This window comes from Vulpes vulpes, chromosome 2 (assembly GCF_048418805.1).
Source record: "Vulpes vulpes isolate BD-2025 chromosome 2, VulVul3, whole genome shotgun sequence".
NCBI classification, from domain to species: domain Eukaryota; kingdom Metazoa; phylum Chordata; class Mammalia; order Carnivora; family Canidae; genus Vulpes; species Vulpes vulpes.
In genome coordinates, this window is record NC_132781.1 from 76928175 (window position 1) to 76943083 (window position 14909).

Sequence of the window (14909 nt, forward strand, 5' to 3'; positions counted from 1 at the left end):
GGAGGGAGGACCCGAGCGGCAGTCTCTTGGCTCGCTTGGATGCTTTGCATATGGTGCCGAGAGTCGATGAAGTCATGTTTGTGTAATGGAAGTGCCAAGTGCAATGTTGGATCTGAATCAGGGCTGCTAACATTTATCCCCAGAAGCATGGACAAATGTGACACCACACTCTGAACATAGGCCTGGCTCCTATTTTCTGGCTACGATTTTCGTATTGGTCTTTCCAGTCCTGTTTCTCTTTTATCCAGCCATAATTTGAAAAATAAAATGGAAATTGGAATCTTTTGTCTTCACCCCCCCCCCCCCCCACTGGCTTAACCCCCTGCCACCCTTTTTCCTTTTATAAAAACAAGACTCCAGCCATCACATTTTAATTATCTGGGTTAAAAGAAATGCAGAATTGAGGCATCTGCACATGGCACACCTCATTTGGAGGCTCTCTTTTGGAGGCTCTCTGCTTCCCTGGGGAGACCAGAGATGAGGCTGAGGTGCTTCTCAGCAGACTCATTCTGTTCTTTCCCCATCTCCAGGCAGGTAGAAAAGCTGATGAGTCTTTCTCATTTGCTTCCTCTTTATAGTTTTCAATCTCATTGCGTCATAAATAGAGCTGGACAGAGACATCACAGTGGGCATCAACCTTATGATTTGTTGCCCCTTTAAATTATTTAAAAATATTTGTTCAACATTTATTTAGAGAAGAGGTCAAGAGATGTGGGGGGGGGGGAGGTGAACGGGACAGATCGCTAGTGTCTAGACTCAGCTTTGTCTCTAATTTCCCCTGTGGATCAGCTCTGGCCCCAAGTTTGCATGCTTTCTGCAAGAAAACACGTATTAATTGGACTCATCTTTCTTTGAGGGCAGTTTGGGGACCATCTGTGGTGGCTCCATCATTTCCCCCCGGGGAGTTTCACCTCCCACTCCAAGCAGCTTATCAAAGATTTCTTTTCTCTCCCAGAGAAAGGTTTTGGCACACACCATTTTTCTTCATTTTGGTTAATTGCTGGTGATGATTAAGTGCTCCTTGTGGATGGATGTCTGGGACAGCCCCCTGGCTAGATGTTCCTGAATTTGGCTGTGATAGGACTGCTGGAAGTGAAACTATCCATTGTCCTCCTTCTGTCTTCTCCCCTGTGCTGGTCCCACTACACGGTCAGTGCCTGCGTGGGAGAGAACAGTGCTGTACACACAGTAGGTGCTTAATAAGGACTTGAACCATCATGTCCATTGTTCTCTTCTACTTTTCCCTTTCTGATACTTTCCCAAGGGAGTCACTGTGGAGTAGGGCAGGAAAACAATGGCCTTTACCATCTGAAGGCCAATTTCGAATCCCAGTCCTAGCCATTTCTGTCCTAAGTCGGAGCTTCCTCAACTCTTTTCTCCAAGGCAGCCACATTATTGCCCAGGTTCAGCCCCTCTGGTTGATTCTATCTGCTGTATATCTCTGGAATCTGTCTACTTCTCCAAACCCTGTGGGCATCACCTCTCTTGGGCAGGGTGCCCTTCTTTCTCCTAGAGACATGAAAAAGAGCCCCCTGAGTGGTCTCACTGCCAATTTCACCTTCCTCTACCCTGAGCCATTTCTCTAAAGGGCACATCCGACTTTGCCAGTGTCATGCTTCAAGCTCTTCACTGGCTGCTCATGACCCAAAGAGTCTAGTTATGTGATTTGGGGCAAGTTCCTTAACCTTTCTATGCCCCAGTTTCCTCTTCTGAAGTTGAGATAGTAATACCCACCCCTACGGATGCTATTTCTGAAGATGCTATGAAGCAATGGTTGAGGAGCATTTAGCACAGTGCCTGGCATGTCGTAGATTCTCAGTAAAGGATTCCTGAGTGATTGAATCAATGAATGATTAACTGTGGTACCAATAGGTTTTAGCGACAGCCACTTTTAGGGACTGGACTCAGGAGAAGTGGGCTTTTCTCTGTCTCTTTATATATTGGGTCTTCTTGTGGAGTTTCCTGAGTGAGGATGTCACTGGTGAACATCATTTTCTCCTCTCTGTAAAGGGGAGGAATCAGCCTCCTGGGTCAGGGCAGGGAGACTCAATTTCTATTCTCCTCCTTTGGCTCCAGTGTGTCCTCGCCCCACTTGGTCACAGACAACACAGGAACATGTAACATACCCAAAAGCCTGCCTGTGGGGAAATATGCTGAAATACACCTGGAGAGTGAATTTGTTGTCCCTTGTGAAAAGGACTTCCCTTCTTTCCACTTGGGCTGTTGGTGCTTTTTACATAATCAGACTCATCCAAAGCTACATGGCAGGGAAGGAGCACCCCCATGAAACAGATGATATGTTGTCTAACAAGTCCTATTCTTTGAACTCCTGAAGGACATGGGTACCTTCAAGGGAGGAAAACAAGCTTTGGCTGATAGAGCGTCATTCTTTATAAGAACCCTTGCCACCCACATCATTCATCCTCCAGATACCTCTGTGAGTGAGGGAGAGAAAGCTATTGCCAACACATTTTAAAGACGAGGCAACAGAGGCATGGAAATATTCATGACTTTCCCAAGTTTGTGTAGTCAGTGATGGACTTTGAAATAGAACATCTCATGACTCTTGAACCACTGCCTTTTCCCAAGACCAGCAGTTCTGTGGGCAGAAAATAGGAGATTGTGAGACTCAGCTCCCCCTATACACGCACACATGCACTAAGCCTCTATTATGTGCAGATGGAGGAGGTTGTCTCCAGATCCTGCTGGGTTCAGTGTCTTTTACAGAACCCAGGTGAGATCCAGTGAGATCTGCAGGTGTTTCCTCTGGCCATCTTTCACTGAATGGTTGCTCTGCGGGCATTCTCTAGAAAAACTTTCCTGGAGGTGGCCAGGAAGATGTGTAACACTGTAATATGTCGAGAGCCCAGTGGAGGATTCTCAGGCAATCAGGAAACCAGGCAGAAGGCAGCTGATTACTTAGTTTGCTGATGTTGTCTGTAGTCCAGCCCCGGCCCTCAGAAGTAGGATTCAAAGGAACAGGAGCTCATCGAGGTCCCTCACTTAGATTATACTTTTAAATAGGCCCTCACAGGAAATGAAGCCTCCACTGTGTGCTAGCAGAGAAAGATTTTTGTTTTGTTTTTTTCTTTTTCCAAAGGATGTTTTGAAGATTGCTATTAAACTTGTGGTTGAAAGATAATGAACTCAGGTATCACTTTTGGTCTCTGCAGCCAAATATACCACCACCCAAATATAAATATTGGTTCTTTTGCAGCCAGTATCTGCAGAACAGTAAGCGAAAGAGCCGGCCCGTGAGTGTAAAAACATTTGAAGATATCCCATTGGAAGAACCAGAAGTAAAAGTAATCCCAGATGTAAGTACATCTTTTAAAAATAGTCTTTAAAATAACACAAAGGATGAAATATTAGCTAGATAAATATTAGCCTAAGCATTAGAGTCTTGGAGCCTCATTACAAAGGTATGTGTCATGGGGTCATTATGGACATGGAACTGATCAGTAGCCCCCAGCCCCCCTCCCATTGGTTTTTCCATAAGGACAGCCTCTGGTCCAATGTTCTAGATGGTCTAGCTTCATGCCCAGTTCCACTCAAGTGTAAATGGTATCATTGTGAAAAGAAGGATGGCAACAGGTCTCCTCAGCTGCTTCTTCCTAAATTCTTCTTTTCTTCCAGGGCTGGGTTTACTACTAGGAAGCAGTTGTTTCTCCTTGTAGCTGGCACAGTTTCTGGCTACGATATCTTTGCCTCCCTCTGTGGAACACTGGGAGCATACTGTCTGATAGATGGGTTAAGAAATCATTTTAATTAAGTAGTTGGTCAGTGTGCACACTCAATCAACCATGCCATCTCCTTGTCTCTTTAAAAGGACAACCAGACGGACAGTGGTATGGTCCTTGCCTCAGAAGAGCTGAAAACCCTGGAAGACAGAACCAAATTAGCTCCATCTTTTAGGTAAGGCTCAGCCAAATAGAAAACACAAATGTCGATAGGAATTTTCAGAAGGAACTTAGAACTTTCAATGTCGATGCAGTTTTCCCTTTTTGTGTCATTGTTGGTTAGGCAAATTTGCATCAACTGAACTGATAAAGAACTGAAACTAATCAAACAAATAAATTACGTGGCACATCTGAAAAAGAAATCTGAAATTAATTAGGGGGTTTGGTCGGTTCTTATGAGCATTTATGAATACCAGGGAATTTTTATGTTTGTATGGTCAGTGGTTTGTATGGTCAGTGGTTTGTATGGCATTGGCTGGATAACAAAGGTCATTGGATATAATCCCTCGAATTGAAGTGATTAAAATCTTTGTGGACTCTGAAGAGTTTTCAAACCTGTACCTAAATAAGCACATCTGTCTTTAGAAGTCTGATGCGTAAATAAGCCCACATCTATTTACTTGAGATACTTCAACGTTATTGGCTGAATTATGTGGCTTATTATTATTATTGGCTTCCTTGTGGGAAAAATATTAAATTTGGTTGTGAATATGATTTCCCCCAGGTGGTTCTGTAGGAATCTTGTTTTGAATAGATATATTTGCTTTTAACTTAACAAATAAATGAAAATCTCTATAAAAATAGCAAGATGAAGAGCAGTTATTTATTTGCTAGTGAGCTCATTCTAGGTGAGAATTGAGAAGACTTTGATGTGCTTGTAACCTAACTATTATGTAAAGTGGGAAACCCATGGGTTGTTGAGGGATGTTCATGTAAAGAAAAAAGAATTAAAACGAGCCATTAAAACAAACGCCTTTATCGTTTGTTTTAGACCTAAAGTGAGAAATGGTTAGAGCCTATCATAGGTTTCATTCATTGATTTAAAAATACATTTATTCAGCAGTGACTGTGTGCCAGGTACCATGCCATTGTTTGAGATACTAAACTCGTTTTATTGAGGCTGGAGTGAAAGAAAAATCACGTTTCTAGTCATTTGAAATGACTTTTAAACTATATATGGACATAGAGTTAATGGAATCCTTTTTGTAGTTTTTAACACGAATAACTTGATAAAACACGTATTAAGGGGAAAACCTCACACCTCAGACTGGCTTGAGAATCTGTAAATCCTAAAATTTTAGGTCAGCACAGCCTACACTTTTAGGCTGTGACATAATTATGGTCTGTCATGATTCCACACCGTTGAAAACATTCTCTAGTCGCTGCTGAGTGATCCGGGCCCTCGGTCCTTCCAAAGAATGTGGCTTTGATGAGCAAAAAGCAGTTTTTGACAGTCAGGCTTGATTGCACACACACGCTTCAACATATTCAAGTTTAAAGTTGCTCAAGAACTTTATTAACACCGCACACATGCCGTGTAATCCCCAGTGGACACGGTGGGGCAAGCAGCCTCGGACTCAGAACATCCCAATTTCCTTTCACATCGTCCAAGAGTCCCCTTGGCTTCTATCACTGTATACAAACCTGTCAGTCTTCCACGCCATAAAAATGCTCCATCCGTCGGAGCCTTTGCGTAACTCCAGAGAACTGCCTTTCATCTCATCACAGGCTTGAAAGACTTGGACCTGAATGAGAGGACTTATCTGCAACTGCGAGCTCATGCTAGTACCTGAAAATAGACATGGTCTGAGCAAACCTGATACGTTGATTAACAAGTGGGAGAGATAGGGGCTGGTGTCTCTGGGGAGATTACAGCCCACATGGGGTCAGGAATGGGTTTAGGGTAAGAGGGGCAAGACTTGCCTTCCCTCCACCAACTCATCTGGTTGCCCTTTCTTCCGCAGTGGACTGATGCCCAGCAAGAGCAAGGAGTCTGTGGCATCCGAAGGCTCTAACCAAACGAGTGGCTACCAGTCCGGGTATCACTCCGATGACACGGATACCACTGTGTACTCCAGCGAGGAGGCCGAACTTTTAAAGCTGATGGAGATTGGACCACAAGCTGGCAGTGCAGCCCAGATTCTCCAGCCTGACTCTGGGCCCACATTGAGCTCTCCTCCTGTTTAAAAGGAGGCCCCCACGTCCCCCACTCCTGGAAATCACATGAGAGGTGCTGCTCAGATTTTCAAGTGTCGTTCTTTCCATCACTAGGAAGTAGCCACATTTGATTTTCATTTCAAAAAAAAAAAAAAAAGGGACCTCAGACTGCAGGGAGCCAGTCCCCTAGGCATTTCCTGAGAAGATGTTTGTGACTCAAGAATGTGTTTGTGCTTTCTACCAGTGTTGGCCTTCTGTGTATGCATTTAAAAGCGTGTCTGATGCCCCTGACTGTGGGTTTCCCCATGGGTTATAACAAAAGGAGTTCAAGGAATGGCTGCATCTGTCCATGAAGTGGCAACACCTGGGGAGTTGACACCTCTCTGTAAAACCAGAAGATAAACTGGGCAATGCAAGTGCTTTAGGTGTTGAAGATGGGAAAGACCTTTAGGGCCGAGTCCACCCAAGATCCTTTGTTTGGGATATGGGTCCTGAGCCAAGTCTTACGTGTGGGGTTTGGATTGACAGAAAGGAAGACATTGGCTTGCTCTGAGAGCACGCTGGAGCCTGCGGATGCATTGTGTTGGCCGTTGTGGAGGTGGGCATGGGGTCTGTGAGGAAATGTAAAGGGCTTCAGATGAGGTTACTGGTTTTAGAAGGTTGCGTGCTCTTCCCGGTTGGGCTAAATGAGAGCTCCTTGGGCTGTTTCCGACTCCTAATGAGAGCGCCTTCCGGACTCTTACGCGTCTCCTGGCCAAGCCCCAGGAAGGAAATGATGCAGCTCTGGCTCCTTGTCTCCCAGGCCGATCCTTTATTCAGAGCACCATAAAGAAAGGACATTCAGACGGAGGCTCCCTGTCGTGTTGAAGAGTTCTGATTGTATAAACCAGCTTCTGGTGTCTTCTGGGTGAATACCCACATATCTGTCCTGATGTGATATATGTCTGAGCCTGAATGCAGTAGGTTCCGTATCAAGCTGTGGTGTCAAAGCTTCAGGAAGGATTTTACTCTTTGGTTCCTTCTCCCTTCCCTGACCCTTCCCCCTCTCCTCACCCCAATCAGTCAGTATCTTAGTAATTTGGCCTCTACACTCTAGTAAAAACTGATTTGGTTTGTTCACTCTCTGAAGGACTGTTAGCCAGATTTCAAAATTATTTTATAGCCAAAGTTTTAACAACATCTATTCTATTATTTAGACTTTTAACACGTAAAGCTATTTCTACTGGTTTCTGCCCTTGTTCTTTCCTTTTTAAAAAAGAAAATGTATTTTCCATTTGGTACCATAGTGTGAGATGCTGGGAACCATGACTGTAAAACATGCTATGGCACATATATTTATAGTCTGTTTATGTAGAAACAAATGTAATATATTAAAACCTTATATTATATATGATGAACTTTGTACTATTCACATTTTATATCAGTATTATGTAGCATAACAAAGGCCGTAATGCTTTCAGCAATTGATGCCATTTTATTAAAAAAAAATGGAAAAACTTAAATGAGTCCCTTTGCAAGGCTGCATTTCTGTTCTTATCATTTCTCTCACTTCTAAAGTGGAGGAGGGGGAATCAGACACAACTACCACGTGGCTTTTCATTTTGAATTGTTTCCTTATTCTTCCTATAAAGTTTATTTTCGCAGTTTATACTTTTTTAAACCAATAAATGCATGCTTAGTAAAAAAAAAAAATACGACTATTTTGAGGGAAAGTACTTCTGACTTGAGGTGTAGCTGCTTCTCCCTTTCCTCTTTTTTGTTGCACCAATAATTCACTCACATGTGGACTCTCATTATATTCTGAGCACTTTTGAGATTCTAAAAACAGGGACCGAGAGATAGAAGTACCCCCACAGTATCTGTGGCCCTCCAGTCAATCCTGTGGCTGTGACTATTGCCAACCCTTAAAATCAGAGGGCGAGAGATTCCCGAGATAGGTGGAACATACTTGTGGTTTTCAATGATGACTCTATACTCAAGAGTGTCAGAACATGAGACGCAGCATTACCATTTCCAAGGATTCAGTGATCACTAAAGATAACTGGCACCCAGGAGTGGCCCTACTCTTCGTGGTATTTTTTTTATACAAGCGTTGCAATATTTATATAGTCAAGTATACCTATCGTTTATTAAAAAATTTCATTTATTTATTTATTTTAGAGCCCATGAGCAGGGAGAGGGGCAGAAGGAGAGGGAGAGAATTTCAAGCAGGTTGCTGCTGAGTGCGGAGCCCCAAATGGGGTTTGATCCCATGACCCCGAGATCATGACTTGAGCCGAAATCAAGAGTTGGATGCTCAACTGACTAAGCCTCTCAAACATACTTGTCATTTTTTTATGACTTCTGGGTTTCTAAATCTTAGTGGAGAAAGTTTTCTCAGTTCTAAAATAAATTCGAAATGTTCTTATTATGCTTAAATCTATTTGGCATTTATTTTTGTATATGGAGTGAGGTAGGAATCTGGCGTTGTTTTCTTCAAGTAGTTGTCGATCACAGCAAGTAGTCTTAATTAAACACACCTCTTTCCCTCCAGGGTTGGGGAAATACGCATTGCACCATTTTCCATCCCTATCATCTCATTGAGACATTCTGTACAGTATTATGATGGAGGAGAGAGTGGCCCTGGGCGTGCATGATTCCTGGGGCAGCACTTACAGATGTGGGCTGCTGGCCAGGATTCTTGGGTTAGAGGCTCTGACAGACATCGTTATAACATTGTTATAACCATCGGTCAGGCCTGACCTCCTCTATTCCTGTTATGACAGTGTCATCCAGTAAATGAATGGAAGAAGAGTCTAGGTGGTTCAAGATAGAGATGCCTTCATAGGAAAACAGAATTTCCTCATTTTAGGAAAAAAGAGATTTTGTTTCTCATAAGCGGCCCCTGGCACTGTCTCCAATGCTGGGAATTTGGATTCAGCTGAAACTTCACACTTTATAAAGAAATACTTTCAGCACCTCAGGCAGAATGATTAGGGGGTGAGGTTTGGCTCTCTCCTTCCTCTCTCTTCTGTCGTCCATGCTCCTTGTTCTTAGCTCCTTTTCTCTCCTCATTTGCCCTTGTGTTGAAGAGAACTTTGTGGCTTTTGAAAGTGCTTCCTGCATGGTCTTATTTTCAGAGCTTTAATTGGAGGCATTTGGTGTGTTTGAGGTGAGGCCACCCCCTCCCTTTTGCTCCTGGCCTCCGTCCTCTTCCTTTACTTGCTTTGTTCTTCTGCCTCCTTTCAAACTCCTCTGGCCCTTCCCCTTCCATTTCTCTCTTTCTACTAACCTGTCTCTGTGCTGCACCCTCCAGCCCCACCCACTGCAGCCTTTCACCTCCACTGGGGGGGTGGGGGGCAGGACCGGGAGAGCTGTGGGGAATTTAAGTTCCTATCCGCTAAGTTTTCCTATCAAGGAACATTCCTTGGTCCTTTTCAATGAAAAAAAGTAGAAAAGTAAAAAAATCTCAAACCTACAAGTTTGTAGTTAATCCTATTTTCCTGTTTCCTCTTAACATGTCTTTCTTTCTACCTCTTATTCACATATTAATCTCCAAGATGATAAAATGTAAGCAAACCCACGAAGCTAAAACCTTTGAGAGATTGGCTTTTCATATACACCTTTGCACATGTACATGTCCTTTCCCTGTAGCAGCAGTAGGTAGGTAGTGAGCACAGCTCAAAAGGGGTTCTAATCTAACCTAATCACCTAATCTAATCTAATCTAATCTAATCTAATCTAATCTAACCTAATCTGCTCATACCCCTCTTTCACTTATGTCTAAGTGAAAATCTGGGCAGTCTTCATGAAAGCAGTCTTTTTTTTTTTTTTTTCCACACCCAGTATGGAGCCCAATGTGTGACTCAAACTCACACCCTAAGATCAAGACCTGAGCTGAGATCAAGAATCGGACGCTTAATGTCTGAGCCACCCAGGTGCCCTGAAAACAGTTTTAGGTCGTTTTTTTTGGGATAAGTTACAAAATTCTCCTAAGGGATAAAGAAAAAAGGTAAATAAAGTCATTTACTGTGATTTTGCTGAGAGTGGAGAGAAGCGAGGAATCTAGGAAGAGCAACCCAAAGAGAAATTCAATAGCCACAGTGTCCTGAAGCTCTGGAGCTAACATAGTAGAACATAGCAGCCCCAGCTGAGGTCTGCTCAGAGATAAGGGCTCTGAGAGGGAAAAAAAAATGTAGTCTAATGAAAACTATGGATAAAGCAACTATTACAATAAATTGTGATTGCTATCAAGCAAATGTTAGTAAGAAGGCATCAAATTGCACTTTAGGCTTTATTTTCTTACTATGTACGATCTCTATCATCTCAACACCTCTAAAAACAACATTAAATTCAGTAGTTTCATTCAAATGTTTTTGTTTAGAAATAAAATAATGAAAATAGGTGGGTTAATTTTTTTTTCAGCTTCACTCATTTATTCCAAGGACTATAGAACCTATGATCAGTGTCCTTACCGACAAGCATAGTTACCAATAGCAATGACAGTGAACCCTCATTGTTTGAAGCCCAACTTTTGGATACATTGCAGTAGAAAAGGGGCAGAGAATAAAAAACTGGACTTTGCTCTGGTATTGTTCCATTTGCTGTGTTTGTCCTCTTCTTCAGGAAGTGGTGTTTAGAGAGAATAACTTAAGGAATGTGGGTTGGGTTATTACCAGCTAAAGGTACTCTCACTGCCTGAGTGAGCCCGTGTGAAGCTCGTGGGATATGGGGCATGTGATGACTCATCGAGAGCCCTCTGAGCTACTGTTACCTGCTGCTCTGCATGGGGCATCACTTGGGCTGACATGCCTTATCCTGGTGAAGGGGATTGAAAACATTCCATTCATTGCCACAGAGAGAACACGAATGGAAATGAAAATCCAGATGCAAAGTGGGGAATTCAGGCTAGATATATGGTGAGCAACAACAACTCCCCTTCATTCCCCTCATTGACAAGAAAGCTGGCAGACAGTATCCTGAAGCACACATTGGAAAAAAGCAAGGCCTTCCATAGAAATCAGATACCAAGATTCAGCCCTTACTACTACACTTATAAAGCAAGTACTATTTTGTTTGTTTATATTTAACCATACTTATAAAAAAAACTTACAATGTGCCAGATACTCTTTTTAGGTTTATTAATATTAATTCATGTAATTAATAAGGACCTTGAAGAAAGATGTAGGCATCACAAGGTAGACCAAGTGGCAAGCGAGACAAGGATACATAAAAGGATCTTCACTGATGATTTCAACGAGTGTTTGGTAAGCACTTATGATGTGCTGGTTACCTTACCAGGCAGTGGTCCTAACTATTCCCTTAGCTGCATGGGTTAAGAGTTATCAACAAAACCAAAGAGAGAAGGAACTCCAATCTTATTCCAGAACATAAGATTGCATATCCTTATGATCTCACCTTAAATTGATCATAGTTCCCATTATTGGCTCATTGTTTATTCAGTCATTCTTTTTTTAAAAAAAGATGTTATTTATTTATTCAGGAGAGACACACAGAGAGAGGCAGAAAACATAGGCAGAGGGAGAAGCTGGCTCCCTATGGGGAGCCTGATGCGGGACTTGATCTCAGAACCCTGGAATCATGCCCTGAGCCAAAGGCAGACACTCAACCACTGAGCCACCCAGGTGCCCCTATTCAGTTCTTCTTGAATACAGTTCTGAGTTAAAAAACACTTGTAGGCACTGTCATACATAGATCCACCATGGAGGGACTTACCCTGACGTTAGAGTCAGGATACTCATTAGAGAAACCAGGTATGATGCCATATCACAGAGGGTTGAAGAAATTAGGCTTGTATTTGTCTGGTTCACCTCATGTTGCAAAATTTGCATTGGCTCTTATAGCAAGATGAGATTCTGATGGGGCTCCAGAATTCTAAGTTGGCAGGCATGGTATGGCAACACAGAAAGAACCTTTGGTTTTATCATAGGTAACATTGTGTGGTCCTTTATACCACGGCTCTATGTTTTAAACTTTTCTAATGGATGAAAATCCAAAGTACAGAAAGAATAAATTCCATCATTGTTATTAGTTTTACTAGGAATTCTTCAGTAGGGATTATTTTATATGACTTCTCCCTGGGTATTTAAAAATATTATCAGATAATATGATATCAGATATCATAAGTACATCTGTTTCACAGATCAAAGTGTACTCCTGTATAAATTATCCTGAGCATCTCTTAAGTAACCTGCTCTCAAAGTCAATAGAAGTGAACTTTCTTCTATTCAATCATCATGAATAGATCATGATATATTGCTGTGCCTTTTTCCCCTCTGTCCTGTGTAGTATGGTTGGCAAATTGCCTTGAAGATCTGTCATGAAGAGAAAAAAAAGGGTCCTCATTCTTCTCTTATCACCCTTATTCATCAGTGAATTTCAGTGTTCTGCCCAGGTTTCGTTCTTGAGGTTGTTTGTACTGCAGGAGAGCTTTTGCTTCTTTGAGGAGCAAGACACGAGGATATCGTGCCAGAAACCATTCCTGAGTCAGATCTCACAGAATTAGTAATGTAAACTTTAAGTACCAGTGGGTATTAATTTTGGATGACATGTATCTTAGAGCAAGTTTAATCATGACATAATAGAACTTTTAGATAAATATATATTCTGGGTTTCACTTTACTCTCTCTATTTCATGGTGATAGACGTTTCAAGTAGCTCTACAGTCACTCAGACCTGAGTTGCTGGAAGAGCAGAGAACTAACCTTGGTCATCTACCCTTTGCTGGGCATTGAGCTATGCACTCCTCAGTATTATCTCACTGAATCTTTGCCATGGACCCTTGTGTTAGGTGCCATTAGCACCATGTTGCAATTGAAGATCAGCAGTTAAGATTTGAAGCCCCAGCAGGTAAGGTGATGCCAGGATTAAATCCAGTCTACTTACACCTTGGGGACATGTTCATATTTGAGATAGGAACCAGGATGGAATCTTCTGTCTTGATGGAGGGCAATGAACTGACTCATCCTCTGATAAATCAACTAACCAAAGGAAAGGTACAAATTAAGGTGGCCTGGTACCTTTGAGTGTCTTAGTTAATATGTGTTGGCTCCAATATTCCCATCTTTCAGGCAGCTTTATCTATAAGATAAATCCACTAGATAATGACTAAACATAAAAGCTTAGTGTTGCAATAAACATCTAACCGCCAGAGGAAAGACAGTGTGTTATTTACTAGCTCTATGGTCTTGGGTGAGTTACTTAACCTCTTTAGTCTTGCTTTCTTCATCTGAATGAGAATTAAAAGAGATACATGTGCAAAGCACCTACCACACTACCTGATAGGTGGAAAGCATTCAATAAAGGTTAGTCATTATTATAGTCTTATGATGAGGCCATTGATAGGTAAGTTAAGCAGATTTATAACTTGTTGAATGACATTTCTCAAGGATTTTTAATTTACCATTGACAAACTGGATGGGGGTCCAATGGAGCTTACTGGTATACCTGCTATTTTAAATTTTAAAACTTGCATAAGGACTCTCATAGTGTGAGGAACAAATTGCTGGTTGACAGGTGCCTGGGAAGACTGTATTGTGATAGAGTCAGGATTCAGAAAGACCTCGCTGGTCAGAATTCAAAGGCTGAGTCAAATAAATCAATTTGATTTTTCTGCAGTTTTGAGATGGGGCACCATGGCTGAACAACAACTTGAAACTGGTTGATAAATATCAGTTTGCCAAAATCAATTAGACAATGACCAATTTGCTAAAAGTTAAGTTTGCCCAGTGACTAACTCATCAAGTTAAATTTACCAATAAAGGCAAATCTTTAAGTATTATTTGTAAAGTTTACAACAATTTGTATTGAAGATTTGTATAGATGATTTCTGTGAAGTTGTAACAGATTGGCTTTTACTCTGTCTTCAAAATTTTATAGAATGCTCAATTTTTCAAAAGTTGATGGACATAGGCTTAAATTTCCCATGAATATATTTGATTGTTTTCAAGGATTCATTCATATTTATCAACTTCAGCATAAGATTATATATTACCATTAATATGAAAATTCTGTGAAGGGATCTAAGCTAATCACATCCATATGAAATGATGAATTTTTCTTACCAGTTGCTAGAAATGCCAGATTAAGGCTTACATGCCAGTTGAGGTATTAATGAAATGACATTCAAAAGAAAACAGAAGAACTCAAAAGGTGGTTGGCACAATTCCATTACATTAAGAATGTTAGCTCCATCAATACAGACATTTACCTATTTGGGTCACTGCTTTATCTCCAGTGTCTACAACAGTGCCTGACAATAGTAGGTTTGCCATTTGGAATGCAATGATAAAATCAATCACTCGGTGAATGGAATTTCAACCAATTGGCTCTCAGCAAATTGATTTTAGGCATTTTGGCTTGCTCTCCTGGGCACCAGTAGGGGCAAAAAAATGTAGGGGTTTTTGTTGACTGTGTTTTCAGGGTATGTTGGGGTTTCCAAAGAGGTGAGGAAGATTTTAAGCTGTATAACTTAACTTAGGTAAACATGTAGACATCCCAAGGGAGGGAATTGTCCCATGGTCTCCAAGCTGGTCAGACCCACTTGGATTCTGACACTCCAGTCTTGTAACCACATTTAAGAGGTAATTTGACAAGTGGTGGCCTACCCAGGGGAAGGTTACCAGGATAATCTTACATAAAAAATGGTTGGGAAACTGGAAATAGTTAAGACTGGAGAAGATTTAAGGAATATGCAAGGGCTCTCTTAATATATGGAGGGGCATCCATGGAAAGTACTCGGACTTTCTTTTGCCTTCCCAAAGGGCAAATTCAATCAACAGACTGAAACCATGAGAGTGGCAGGCCCTGTGTTACCTGCTTCCCAATCACATGCCCTTTCCTTTGTGCCTCATGTATTTTCCCTTCCCTGGAGTAAGTAGAGGGTGATCTGTTCTATAGGGTTGTTGGAGAGGAGTTAAGAAGTTGTAAGGAGTTAAGGGATCAGAGTACCAGTTGGACAAGCTGACCTCCAGTTTCCCTTTCAGCCCAGAGCATCAGAGACCAAGAAGCTGG

General features: G+C 41.7%; 1 protein-coding gene across 1 annotated transcript in view; it reads left to right on the forward strand.

Annotated features, from left to right (window-relative positions):
- KDR (kinase insert domain receptor) overlaps positions 1-7399 on the forward strand; it is a 43874-nt gene extending 36475 nt beyond the window's left edge. Inside the window, exons 28-30 of the mRNA XM_026003601.2 lie at positions 3218-3317; positions 3830-3915; positions 5705-7399. Coding sequence (XP_025859386.2) covers positions 3218-3317; positions 3830-3915; positions 5705-5927 — 409 coding nt within the window. The 3' untranslated portion in view covers positions 5928-7399. The remainder of the gene's footprint in view (positions 1-3217; positions 3318-3829; positions 3916-5704) is intronic.
- The last annotated feature ends 7510 nt before the right edge of the window (positions 7400-14909 follow it).